At 39.7% G+C, this 15,000-nt stretch overlaps 1 protein-coding gene across 1 annotated transcript in view; it reads right to left on the bottom strand.

Moving 5' to 3' along the window:
• LOC123510631 (hemicentin-2-like) overlaps positions 1 to 15,000 on the bottom strand; it is a 245,769-nt gene that overhangs the window by 48,224 nt on the left and 182,545 nt on the right. Inside the window, exon 4 of the mRNA XM_045265926.1 lies at positions 9,171 to 9,381. Within this exon, the coding sequence (XP_045121861.1) occupies positions 9,171 to 9,381 (211 nt within the window). The remainder of the gene's footprint in view (positions 1 to 9,170; positions 9,382 to 15,000) is intronic.

Below are 15,000 nucleotides of genomic sequence, written 5' to 3'. Positions count from 1 at the left end.
TTAAAGTTCGGCTCCCCTTACTTCCCTCTTTACTTCTCCTCCTCCTTCTGTTCCTGCTACTTCTCCCCTATCACTTCCTCCGCCCCTAAGTAGTATATCAGCCAATCAGCAAGGCCCAGTTCCCTCAGGTCGTCTCTTCTCCCCTCACTGGTGAAATCCGCGGGTCTGAGCCTCAGGTAAGCGCGTAAAGGGGAAGCAACGCCACAGGGGAGAAATTAAAGAATGTGTGTGTCAAGGACGGAAACAGAGACACACACGAGGAAATTGAAGGAAAATGTAAAGTTTGTGCTGGAAAATATGCAGATGAACCCATTAAGGTGCGGACAGGTGAGCAGCCACGGGGAAATGAAGTGAAAATACAGAAAATGAAGTGAGGAATGAAATAATATAGATGTGTGGAGCAGGAAAGAATTGGAGAAAGGTGCAGTTTGCTTTGGATTAAGTAGCATAAAGTTCTGAAGATAGTTAGCCATGAAGGTATATTTGTTTGAAGAAGAAGAAAAGAAAAGATGCAAAAGAGAAATGAAGAAAATGATAAAGACATCAGTACTTCATGAAAACAATGCAAAACTACACAATTAATGGAATAGAAAAGAAAGTATTTAATTTTATACCTGCAAAGGACAAAAAAAAAAAAAAAAGACAAAAGGAAAAGGCCCTCTCAGGTTTCCATCCACAGAGTGTCACGAACGTTCGTCAAAAAATTTAAGGGTAATTGTCTTTAAACTTCCCTAAAGAAAGAGTTCAGGTCACAGGAAGCCGTAAATACAGAAACAGTCGGAGGGATCCTCAAAATAATGATTGATAAAAATGGATTTACAAACTTTTAATACCGTGATAGATCTGATGACTCACATAAACGACACACACACACACACACACACACACACACACAGAGAGAGAGAGAGAGAGAGAGAGAGAGAGAGAGAGAGAGAGAGAGAGAGAGAGAGAGAGAGAGAGAGAGAGAGAGAGAGAGAGAGAGAGAGAGAGAGAGAGAGAGAGAGAGAGAGAGAGAGAGAGAGAGAGAGAGAGAGAGAGAGAGAGCAGGTAGGCAGCATCTCGCAGGCAAAAAAAAAAAAGAGAGAGAATAACACACACAAACTGAAACAAAGACGACAAGGAGAAACAGTCAACCAAATGCACACACACACACACACACACACACACTTTGATAAAAAAAAATAGCACAAAGACAAGAGAGAAAGACAAAGACGGAGAAACGAGAAGAAATAACACTTGGAAAAATTTACACCCAGAATACGAGGAGAAGAATCGATGGAACAAATAAGAACACAGTCATTGAGGAACAAAAAGAAATATAATAGAGGTGATAGGAAGACACATACACGAGGGAGAGGAAGGGAAACTCACCACAACACCAATGCACAAACTTGGCTCAGGGATTGAAAAAGGAGGAATAGAACTTATTGACAGAGCAAGAATAAAACTCGTTCCAGAGAGAAGGAGGTAGGAGGAGGAGGAGGAGGAGGAGGAGGAGGAGGAGGAGGAGGAGGAGGAGGAGGAGGAGGAGGAGGAGGAGGAGGAGGAGGAGGAGGAGGAGGAGGAGGAGAAGGAGGAATAGGAGGAGGAGGAATAGGAGGAGGAAAAGGAGAAAGAAGAACAGGAGGAGGAAAAAAAGGAAAAAGAAGAAAAAGAGAAAAAAGAAAAAGGAGATAGAAGAGAAAATAAAAAAAAAGCAGCAGGAGATGAAGAATAAGACAGATAAAGGAGGAAAAGAGCAACAGGAGATAATTCAAGAAAGAAAAGAAAGAGAAATAGAAGAAGGAGCAGAGGGAGGAGGAGGAAGAGGAGGAAGAGGAAGAGGAGAAGGAGTAGGAGGAGGAAGGGCAAACAGAATCCAGGGAGCGTGGCCGGCAGGGGTGTCTGTTCATGGGGCGAGGGTCTTAAGGGTGACGCGGCTCTGGACAAGTCACCAATAACATATAAGGGAAAGCAAAGTAAAGGCACCACCACAACCTGTATTTCTATTTCTCACGCATTTGTTTCGATTTATTTCCTCAATTCTAACTACACATTTCTTTCCTGCTCTACGCATCTACAGTACTTCATTCCTCGTTTCGTTTTCTTTATTCTTGCTTCATTTCATATTACTCTGTTCAACACGCGACGTTTTAACTAATATATTTCATTCCTGCTTTTTTTGTATTCAGAATTAGAGTGCAATGTTTCTCGTACAGCCTTTTTATCACTTTTTGTATCTTCATCTTACTGCATCTTTTTATTCCATTTTAGTGTCTTTTTGTCCTTACTTCTTTTCAAGGTACTCTATTAAACACTCGGTCTTAATTAATATATTCTACATACCTGCATTTTTTCTGTACAGCATTAGAGTACAATGTTTCCCTTACAACCTTTCCTATTACTTGTTATTTCTTCACCTTAAGGCATCTTTTTTTTTTACTTATGTGTCCTTTTGTCCTGTAGTGATGGCGTAGGCATAAAACCATCCTCGTTTAAGTCAGTAGGTCTGTTGGTGTTTTTTTCACCTTTTGTTCCCTTCTGTTAATGAGAGACACTTCCCACGCTTCAATATAGCCCAGAAAAGACCACCTGGTGAGATAATAGCAGTGAATCGCTAATGATGATTTGTTAACGTCTCTCTTCATGCATACGGTAACATAAAGGCTATGGAAAACAATAGATTCAATGAAGGTGCCAGTCTGCAAATAAGTCTTGTTAATTTCTTCAGTACTATGACACGTTTCCATATTCATTCTCCTTAGTATTTGATGATTTAATACAGTTTTATAAACTCACGTGGGGGATTAAAATAGTGAAAATTGTGGCCATTAATACTCTGACCTCCACAGACCTTTCTAATGTCAATAAAAGGGTCTAATCCTACACAAATCTAAAGATTAAAACGTGTCCCAGTACGGATAAGGTTAAAAAGATTATCTAAATTTGAGGATGTGTCATTACGAATATCTTCTTAAACTTCATATGATCTTTAAATCACGAAATATTTGAATCTCATGTGGTGGTGAAATTTTCTAGCGAGCGTTTTAACCTTTGTACTGGGAACATGCATTACTTCACAACACTAACAATGGCTGAGCAAAGTTACATGAGGAACCATGAATAAGGAAGAGGATTAGAGCAACACATCTTCCATTGTGTAGCTGATGAAGTGTCTAGAAATGGCTGCTGGACAAAGAGACACCTCAGAGTGATTTGTGAGTAAGGGAAAGTGTGTGAGCAGTAATGAAATTGTTAAAAAAGTTGATTAATCTAGTGTTTTGTTGGTTTGTGAATGAGTCTTGAAATTAACCCTTTGATAGTGGGATACATTTTTACCAAGAGATTTATTTATGATTAGACCATTTTATTGAAATTAGGAAGGGTCTACGGATGGCAGGAGGTTAACGCCCATAGTCCTCACTATTTTAATCCCCCCACATGAGTTTCTGAAGCTGTATAAAATCACCAAATATTAAGCAGAATGAATATGGAAACGCGACCTGGTACCGAAGGCTTTGAAATGACATAGAAAGGAGAAAGTGGCAAACGTTTCTATAATCTAATTTCCTTTATTTACTAATCTGTCAGCAGATTATCATTTTGTAAAAGGAAACGACATATTTAAACAATAACTCGTACATGGGAAATATTTTAATGTTTTAGTATGAAGCACATAATGATAAAAAATAAAAACACTTATTTTCAGTGATTCTTTTTTTATGTATGTAATCACTTTCCATCAAGTAAATATTTCAAAAAGCAAAAGAATTATCCGATGAAAAAGTTCTATACAAAATGTTTCAGGGTTCACAATTAATAAATGAAATAAAAATATGAACGTTAACATTTAATCATATGCATTTATCACTTTTCTATCTGACGTGTTCTTTCGATAGACTGGTACACACATCACAATCTCTGACATTAGCACACTGATACAAACTCTACACGCAACACTGCCTCTTAGGACCATATTTTGAAACATTTCCTCTCGCACCCCAAACTTCATTCAAAAGGCTCTTGTTATAATTACACGTATCTTTAACCACTTCAGTAATTCGACACATATTTACCTTGAGTTTTGAATGGTATTGGACGATTTTATTTGCATTAGAAAGGGTGTATGGAGGTCAGAAGTTTAATGGTCAGAGTTTTCACTATTTTAATCCCCACCTAAGTTTTTGAAGCTGTAGAAAATCACCAAATAGTAAGCAAGAATGAATAAGGAAACGTGTCATGGTACTGAAAGCGTTAAGAGTATTTTTACGGATCTGGTACCAAATTAACACGACATCTACAATGCCATCAATAGAAACAGTGTTGAGAACTCGGCAAATCATCGATGGGGACTTTGAAAATAATCGAGGTGAGAGAGCAGAGCATTTCAGAACAGAGATCAAAGTCATCAAGACCCACACTCGTACCCGAATGCGAGAAAACACAGGTGGAATTCCTCATCAGTTCAGGGTCTCGGTGTGGTTAACTTGAGCTGACTCCCTGACCACAACTGTCTACTTCAATGGGGCAAAAACTTCAAGAATAACCCCAACTGGCATTTCCTCTCTCCCACCTGACACGTTTCGTTCACCACACGGAGTCGACTTTTACCTTCCCTTACATTTCTCTCTTTTTTTTTTGGCGCCACTCACAAGCCTCATGTTACTCGAGCCAGGACATGGTAAGAGTAGCTGAGTGTCTAGTGTGCTTACTCCAGCAGTACGCAGAAGTACTGGTCTTACTGTATGACACGTATAAGTAGCACTGCGATTTATTACTGTCATTCAAGTCAATCAGGGGACACCAGAAGTTACTGCCTCGTAAGCTACATGTAAGTATCACACCTGGAATTTATTGTTACGATCGTCAGTAAGCAGAGTCTTAAATTACCTGCAAAATATTGTATTCTGAAACATCAAGTTGCATCCCGAGACACAAAGACAAGAGGGAGAAATACTTACTACTATCTTTCCTAAGAAAAATAATATAAATAATCTTTCCTGGAAGTTACTATCATTCACATAACAATCTAGAAAGAGGAAAGAAAATGGAGTTGAACCTATGAGACAGGCTGAAAAGAGGACGATTTCACCAAAACTGGAAAAAAAATAAGTAAATAAATAAAAAAAATTAATAAATAAATTCCTCCATCACGTAAAACTAATAAATAAAATGAAGTCAGATCCATGAGACAGACTGAAGAGAGGACGACTTCACCACAATACAACTGACAAAACTAAAAAAGAAAAAAGAAAAAATCCTCTATCACGTAAAATTAATAACCAACAAAATTAAATACAAGAACACCAGTGAACGTCAAAACTCACAACAAACTCAGAGGACGGACGTTAGATGAATACTTGGGATTTCTACAGAGGAGGGAAGGACAGTTTTTCAATTTCCTTTCCTTTATGATTTGCACATTCTTACTTATTTGTAGTCCACTCAATCCGTCACCTGAGCACCGTACAGAGGAAGCAAGGGCAGTTTTTGTATCTCCCTTATGATTTGTACATTCTTTAGTTAGTTACTTGTACTCCACTCAGTCCGTCACCTGAGCACTATGCGGAGGAAGGAAGGGCAGTGTTTGTATTTACTTTCCTATATGGTTTACAAATTCTCTACTTGTTATTTATATTCCACCACTCAGTCGGTCAACTTAGCACTGCGGAGGAAGGAAGGGCAGTTTTTGTATTTACTTTCCTATATGGTTTACAAATTCTCTAGTTGTTATTTGTACTCCGCCACTCAGTCCGTCAACTTAGCACTATGCAGAGGAAGAAAGGGCAGTTTTTGTATTTCCTTTCCTATATGGTTTACAAATTCTCTAGTTAGTTATGTGTACTCCACCACTCAGTCCGTCACCTTAGCACTGTACGGAGGAAAGAAGGAATAGTTTTGTATCTCTTTTTCTTTATGATTTGCACATTTTCTAGCTAGATCTCTGAATTATCTTTACTCTATCCAGTCATTCCTTCACCTTAGTACTGTACAGCGTAAGAACTAAGAACACAACACTGGGTAACACGGACTAGCTAGGAGAAGGCTTTACAATAACACCATCGATAAACTAACATTACTTCTCTCTCCACAACAAAACAGGACTTTATAATCACGCCATGGATAAACGAACATAACAATTCTTACTACAATAGCAAAAGACACACACACACACACACACACGCATAGAATATCTACCTAGTTAAACTCCAAAATCAACACGACTCGAACCCAGGACACACAGAGAGGATGGTGGCAGATTTACCGCTGAGCCAACACCACCTTTCCTTCACGCGCACCAAATCCTCGCACTTCACGCTCGCTCGACAGGCTCTTTACGTAACCTGTCCTGTGTGAACTGAGCCGCGCCAACACTCCCCAGTACTTTCCTCGTAGAGAGAGAGAGAGAGAGAGAGACTAGCATTTACATTGGCTCTCTCACCTCGACTATCTTTAAAGGCCACAAAGATGATAAGCACAGTTCTCAAGAGTGCTTCTCCTGTTGATAATGTAGAAATAGTGTTAATCTGTCAGTAGAGCCACAAAAGCACTCTTATAACTTCGTGTCGCTTCAAGGAGAGTGTTTTGAGAGGATTGGTGGTCTTTGAGAATATTATTCCTGGAGTTGTGGTAAATGGCTTCTTTTGTTGAGAAAATCTTGTGTGTCACCGAGCCGGGTTCTCAGGTACTCTCTCTCTCTCTCTCTCTCTCTCTCTCTCTCTCTCTCTCTCTCTCTCTCTCTCTCTCTCTCTTGCTTGCCATCCATGTATTTCTTGCTTGTAATCCATCGCTATAATCCCTCATCGTAATTCACACACACACACACACACACACACACACACACACACACACACAGAGAGAGAGAGAGAGAGAGAGAGAGAGAGACTTTTCTATAGTATATTTTCGTTACCAAAGATCGTGTTCCTTATTCAATCTTCTCCAGCTCAGCACTCGTACATTCCTAAGGCGGTTTTAATACAAGATGATTCGCCGCCTGAAATAAGGATGAATGACCGCCTTGCTGGATTCCTCGCCGGTAAATCATCCTCCTGTACTCTTTTATGAAGCGACTACAAGATTATCCAATACTATAAATAAAAGGAATGAATGAATAATGGTTACTTCTCACTGCTTTCTCTCTCTCTCTCTCTCTCTCTCTCTCTCTCTCTCTCTCTCTCTCTCTCTCTCTCTCTCTCTTTTTCCTCGTTATTTATTTATTTCTAGGTTGGAAAAAAAAATAATGCTTAGTTTTCAAGGCTTTTTCTCTCTCTTTCTTCTTTTTATCTATTTTTTAGGTTGGAAAATAAATGACTGAGCAATGATTAGTTTTCAAGGTCTTTTCTCTCCCTTTCTTCTTTCTCTACTTATTCATTTATTTAATTTTTTGGTTGGAAATTGAATGAATGAATAATTTTTAGTTTTCAAGGCTTTTTTCTGTCTCCCTTTCTTCTTTATTTACTTATCTATTTATTTTTAGCTTGGTACCTGACGTTTTTGCAGGTTCCTATTTCCATGACTGGATTTTGATGCTTATTTTGATTTTGAGAGCAAGGCAAAGATTTCTGTGGTAACTTATCCTTTTAATTTCCAGGGATGCGTTCTGTTTATGTGTGAATGTGTGTATGTAATCTCTGTATGTATGTATCTTCTATCTCTCTCTCTCTCTCTCTCTCTCTCTCTCTCTCTCTCTCTCTCTCTCTCTCACTTTTATACACCAAATAATCAATAATTCTATATATATATCCATCTATCCTATACCCATCTATCTATCAATCCATTCCTGTTTCTTTGCCTCCCTCCCTCTCTCTCTCTCTCTCTCTCTCTCTCTCTCTCTCTCTCTCTCTCTCTCTCTGAAAGTTCATTGGCTTCTTTGATCGGAACGAGTTAGCAATTTTCCAGAGTAATTGCTTCCAGGTGGGTTGGTGCCTTCAGGTAACAAAAGAGGAGGAGGTGCGAAAGCTTGAAATGCAGACAGGAACGAAGGCGAAGGAAAAATTTACAAATCCGGCTTAGTGTCTCCAGCCGTCGATGAGAACTGCGAAGGTGAAGAGACACGGTTCATCTATCCAGGCAGAATGAGGTTAAGTTTTTTTTGTGGGAAGTTTTTTTGGGGGAGGTCTTTTATTGGTTTGGTTTTGTGAATGTGTCTTTTGTCTTGTGCCTTGTGTCTTGTTCTTCTGCTTGTTATTCTTTTATCTTTTTTTTCTGTTCCTTTTTTTCTCTTTCTCTTTTTTGTTTTCTCTGCCCCTCACTGTCTGTCTCTGTCTCTCTGTCTCTCTCTCTCTCTCTCTCTCTCTCTCTAGAACTGATATCAAGCGCCAAATGGAATCAATGCACCAGAGAGAGAGAGAGAGAGAGAGAGAGAGAGAGAGAGAGAGAGAGAGAGAGAGAGAGAGAGAGAGAGAGAGAGAGAGAGAGAGAGAGAGAGAGAGAGAGAGAGAGAGAGAGAGAGAGAGAGAGAGCCACACCTTGTTCTTTGTTATAACTTCACTATCATATATCCTTTCCTCGATTTCATTTTTGCTTGCCGCTGTCTCTTTTCTCAAAACTTTTGTTGTTCTTTACAAGTATACCGGGAGGGAAAGTTAAGAGGAAGAACGCCCAATGGATGTACTTTATGAGGCTCCCCCGTGTGTGTGTGTGTGTGTGTGTGTGTGTGTGTGTGTGTGTGTGTGTGTGTGTGTGTGTGTGTGTGTGTGTGTGTGTGTGTGTGTGTTAAGTGGTTTCTATTGAGATCTATTGTTATGAATCTAGTTACACACAATTATCCTTCCATTGTTTTAAGGGACATGGTTGGTAATGCATATCTATCATGTTCTATTTACCACTTCCCTCCCTCCATCCTTCCCTCTCCCGGCCCTTCCCTCCTCCCCGGCCTTCTCTCCCTCAGGTGGTGTGTGCACTAAGCTCTTAGCACCACCACCTCCTTCCATCATCATCACCTGTCCTGCCTGTCATCTCCACACCTCCTTACCCAACCTACTCATACCCTCCCTCCCCTTGTCACTTCCTTCCTCTCCTCATTATCTCCTACCTCTCACCTTCCCTTCACTGCCATCGCCGCACGAGTAAACTGACATTCCTTGCTCCCCTTACTCGATTCCCCTTAGTCCTAACACCTCCCACCCTCCCGACGCCCCCTACACCTGTCTACACCTATCACGTCCCTGTTGGCTCTTCCAGGTACTTACCCACGACCTCCAGTTTGACGCTGATGGCAGTAACAGGCTTGGTGGAGATGGAGCACTCGTAGTACCCGGAGTCAGAAGGCTGAGGGTGACGTAACACTAACACCCAGTCGCCGGTGGAAGAGTCCCGGTGGGCGGAAAACCTCTCGTCGTTGGTGAAAGTGAAGGAGCTCACCGTCAGTACATGAAGGTCACGGTGTCTGATCCACGAGACCTGCGGGAGGCGATGAAGAAGCTTTTGTTTGTTAATGAGTTCTTATACAGAGAGAGAGAGAGCAGTGTGTGTGTATGTGTGTGTGTGTGTGGTAAGGAGCTTAGTTATCAAAGTCTCACAGGAAAATATGAGGTTCAGTTCCCGTTCTGTAATACCTGAGGGAGCAAAAAAGTCTTAATTATATAACAAAGTTTCTGAAGGAGGCGTAAGAAGAAGGTTGCCGTTGTGTGTCTGGCTCCCAAGGTCACTGGCTGTGTGGGAGGCGCAGTACAGCCTTTGCAACACGGAAAACTTAATTATGAAAAGCTCGTAGAATGAGTCCCAAAAGTAGAAAGAGGAGGATAACGAGTTACTTTTTTTATTAGCACTAAAGGTCACCACTAAAATGTTCTATCTCGGAGTACCTTGCCTGGAGAACCTCACGGAGCTGCAGACGAACCCTAATTATATAAGAACCCTTTAACCCTTCGACTGCTCAAAGTTTTTTCAGCGTCCGTCGTCAGGTGCAAATATGAAGATAATATAGAAAGGTGTCTCTGTCAGCTAATGGTTAATGCTAGTTTGGACCATTGAGTCTATAGTTTTATTTCCTCCCTTTAAAACTGTCGATGGTTGCTCAGTTAGAAATGTCTTGCCCTCATTAACAGGATTAGTAAAGGGAAGAGAACTTGTATTTTGAGCCTCACTGGTGTAGATAAGTAGCTTTAGTCACAAGTCGAGTAAGAGACGGGAATAGCCTCCAGCCACGCCTCAGATACTAAACAATCCTTCACACTGTTCTCTCGAGACCGGCAACTAGAGTGGGACTTTTTTTTCATTTTTTTTTTTTTCAGTCTTATTGTTGTCCTTGACCAGAGCGCTTCTAAGAAAAAAAATATAGAAAAGTATTCACGTTCTCTTCTAATCTTCATTGCCTTAGTGTGCTTAGACCCAATAATCAGGAAATTATAAGACGGTCAACATTAATTAGCATACTATCAATAACTCAGGGAATTTCAGACTAAATGGAGAGAAAAAACACGAAATAGTAAAATTGCTGGCCGTCTCTGTCACTGAAACACTCGAGGGAGGCGCAGAAGGCTCTAAGTTACGCAAGACTCTCAAGATAAACTTCTGGAGTAGGAAGAGGAGGAGGGACTTGACTAAAGGCATCAGAAAGGTGAGGTTTCCGTACTAATGAAGTCCAGAGGGATAGGCTCGGCGGCTGCGTGCTACTAATGGACTCTGAATGTTGGAGCTGATTACTTTCGTGTGTCAGGATCAAAAGCTCGGTAAATAAGCGTCCGTCAAGGCATAATATATCACTCTACTCAGGACAAATTCAACCTTTACGCGCGTCACTGAGTTCATGTTACTGATGGTACAAGGAGACGTGTGAGTGTTTACATTGATTTGTTAACTGGGACACATTTTTACCTTGAGATTTGTGTACGATTAAACTATTCTATTGACATTAGGAAGCGTTTATGGAGGTCAGATGATTAATTGCCACAGTCTTCACTATTTTAATCCCCTTCATGAGTTTCTGAAGTTATATAAAATAGTAACAAGAATGACTATGAAAACGCGTCATGGTACTGAAAGGGTTAAGCTACGTGTTTTGATGTTTGTCTTTATTTACTTATCTTCTTTTGTTTATTTATTTTCTATTCAAATAAATGAGTAAATGAATAAATAAATACATTAATTAAATAGATAAAATAAATAAAATAGAAATTCTTTAGTTACCTTCCTTTGTGCAGTTAAGTAAGAAACGAATGTGAATATATGAATAAAAGAATAAAGCCTTGGATAAACAAACAAATGAATTAATGAATAAATAAATATATAATGCAAAAAATGAATAAATAGTTGTTCAAGAAAATACTCTCTCTCTCTCTCTCTCTCTCTCTCTCTCTCTCTCTCTCTCTCTCTCTCTCTCTCTCTCTCTCTCTCTCTCTCTCTCTCTCTCTCTGCTTTTCCTATGATTCAGCTAACCCCATATTAAAACAATACAAAAAACAGTTAAAAAATACATACACATATAAGACACGTGCGTTATCATTACAAAAAATAAAATAAAAACTATGCTGTAATAAGATTTTGACATCTAATAAAACAAACACTAAAATAAAATAAAATAAATAAAATCCTCGGCGTTCAAAGCAGCGTACCATTTTTCATTTCCGTTGACTCACTAAAGCGTGTGTTATGACTCAAGCGTATCTGACTCCCGGGCTGCTCCTCCTGCGTGAGTCTCGAGGTTCACGAAGATAAATCGAGGCGGGTGAATCCTCCTGCGTGAGTCTTGAGGTTCCTATTCCAAAACACTTCCATGGCGCACGTCCACCATTTTTAAAGTTTCTAGGTAAAGATACACTTTTTTACGTGGTGTTTTAATGGTTGCAGTGACAAATTAACGTGATTTCTGGATAATTAAAAAGAAAATCGTATCTTCAGAACCCAACCAGTTATCTCTGTGGCTTTAAGAAGTAGTCGTGGTTAGAGAGTAAAGTCTTTGCGTATACGACCCTTGATGCCACAGAGGCGTGCAGCGTGACGGACAGGCACGCACGGAGAGACACAGCGCGGGAGAATAAAGAAACCGACAGGCATGATCCTTGAAATGGGAAGCCTTTCAAGCCAGGAACATTATACAGATTGAACTTACATATTATTCAGAGGAAAGGCGCACACTTCGAGGAAATATACGACTCGATGCTACTGTATGAATACCTGCCACCCGCGCGAACAAAGACCCGCCCACAGTGACACCAGCGATGGCAGGGCGCCCGGTGGTGGTGGTGGTGGTATTAACAGTAATAATAACAATGATAATAATGATGATGATGATAATGATGATAATGTTAATAATAATAATAATAATAATAATAATAATAATAATAATAATAATAATAATAATAATAATAATAATAATAATAATAATAATAATAATAATAATAATAATAATAATAATAATAATAATAATAAAATAATAATGATAATAATAATGATAATGATAGCAATAAGAAAAAATTATAATAGTAGTAGTAGTAGTAGTAGTAGTAGTAGTAGTAGTAGTAGTAGTAGTAGTAGTAATAATAGTAGTAGTAGTGATGGTGGTAATGACAATAGTAGTAGTAGCAGTAGTAATGCTCCATAATAGCAGTGAAAGAATTTTAAGAAGAAAATAATGAAAATAATAATAATGATAATAATAACAATAATAAAAATAATAATAATAATAATAATAATAATAATAATAATAATAATAATAATAATAATAATAATAATAACAATAAACAACAGCAACAATAAAAGCAACACCAAAAGCAGCAGCAGCAGTAGCAGCAGCAGTAGCAATAGAAACAATACCAACAACAAAAACACCACAGATACCACCATCACCACCACCACCACCACCACCACCACCACTACTACCACCACCACCACCACTACTACCACCACCACCACCACCAGCAACAAACCCACTTCCACGATCCACTCCACACAAATAACCACTCCCCACCATAATGGCCTTCATAAACATACACAAACACAATACTCAAATAAAACGACAAAATATATTTCAAGCGACAAAAAAATAAATAGAGAAAATGTCAATGTCTATATATATTTCCACGTCGTATATATTTACTTATTTATTTTGAGGGAGGGAGGAAGAAGATAAATCGAGGCGGGTGAATGGCCAGCCCTTTGCTCTCTGCCCTCGTCAGTGTTTCCCTTTCGCAGCACACAGTGAAAATGGAGACATGTTTTACAGTGCCTTTAACATACGGAGGAATAACACCGATAACTGGACAACGGTGATAAGTTAAGCACATGTAGCATAGTGAGACAATTCGACTTGATGGAGGAAGAGGCAACGCGGATTTCAAAGCGGAACGAGTCAAGATTGGATATGAGATCACGATTCATTTATGCCCAGATAATTCTCATGAGCCAGCAAGCGTGAGTGCGTGGGAGAGACTGTTGAGAGACTGCCGTGCTTGGGAGACGAAAGGTATGGTACAGGGGAGGAAATTGGATTGATTGAAGGAGATCTGTCGTGTCTGAGGGAGAGCTTGGTGTAGGAGTGAGGCAGCTGGCCAGAGATTGGTGAGACTGGCTAGCGCAAAACGAGTCCATAAGAGAAGGGCTGCTGTATATTGAGAGGGTGTGCATGATTGGAAGGCAGCTCGCTTGTGTGTGGAAGGAGCATGCAAGGTGAAGGCCACGAGGCGAGGGTGGTTTTTATGAGTACTGGCTGCAGGTGGGAGAGAACTGACGTGTGGTGGAATTTGTGGCGGATGAAAACGTAGGGAAAAAGAGACATAACTTTCTCTAACACTTTCAAATTTCAAGGTATTTGTCCCTGTCTTTGGCTAACTCTATCAGACCTGTAAGAGAGCTGGCAACTAAGTGGGCGGTTTTTTTAATTTTCTGTTGCTTTATGCCGGATTTCCACTCTTATGTAAAAAAGGAAGAAATATTTTCACTCAGAACTGGACACCTTTACTAAGCAACCCTGGCGAACAGTGCTACATAATGTCTAGTATTTACAAAAAAACATCATTGGAGCAAGAAGGAGGCATTGCAGAGATATCACACACCTGGAGTATTTTGCTGATAAGTTTTACTAGAGGCTAAATTTTAAAACCTCGATACTTTCAACCCTGGGCATCGACACTGCTGGAAGCCACGAGTGTTTGTCTCATCGCCTAGAAAACACTTGACATTGAGACCGGCAGAAAGACAAACCCATTGAACAAGACTGAATGATGGAGAATATAAAACAGCTTACAAAATTAGAATACCTTGCGCTTCTTTACACCATCAATTCCAATCACATCAATTTTTCTCCCCAGTTCGTATATAAATAGAAGAGGATCGGACTGAAGCGAGGGAAGCGTTCAGGAGTCACTGTAAATAAGGAAACTGCTGAAGAAAACACAATAATGAGTGAGAATGCAGGAATGAGTGATGATGACAGGTAAAAAACAAGCATCTAATCATTCCATAAACCCAGTGACCTTATAATTATGAGAAAAACGAGAGAAAAAAACGTACAAATAAGTTAAAGTTGAATAGCGAATTAGCGACAGTATAGTTTATTACGTAAATGTTGGTGATATTACGTAAATGTTGGTGATATTACGTAAATGATAATAACTTAAGATTATGTCTCATCAAACACTATTAATTATCATCCATCATATAACATGGAGAGAAGATTAGGTAATTACACAATCTCTCTCTCTCTCTCTCTCTCTCTCTCTCTCTCTCTCTCTCTCTCTCTCTCTCTCTCTCTCTCTCTCCCAGTTGCCTCCCGTTAAGCATTCCATCACTTATACAACAGAATTCCATCTGTGTCCTTAAGGTGTGTGTGTGTGTGTGTGTGTGTGTGTGTGTGTGTGTGTGTGTGTGTGTGTGTGTGTGTGTGTGTGTGTGTGTGTGTGTGTGTGTGTGTGTGTGTGTGTGTGTGTGTGTGTGTGTGTGTGTGTGTGTGTGTGTGTGTGTGTGTGTGTGTGTGTGGTGCACTTAGCTATGATTGCAGTCGACACATCGGAGCAAACACACAGAGGCTGGCAAAGGTAAGGCCATGGAGGGAGGAAGGAATACATAATTATACACAGTACG

The sequence above is a fragment of the Portunus trituberculatus genome, chromosome 29 (assembly GCF_017591435.1).
Source record: "Portunus trituberculatus isolate SZX2019 chromosome 29, ASM1759143v1, whole genome shotgun sequence".
Lineage (NCBI taxonomy): Eukaryota > Metazoa > Arthropoda > Malacostraca > Decapoda > Portunidae > Portunus > Portunus trituberculatus.
Note: the sequence above shows the minus strand (reverse complement) of the source record. Positions and strands in the feature narration are given on the sequence as shown.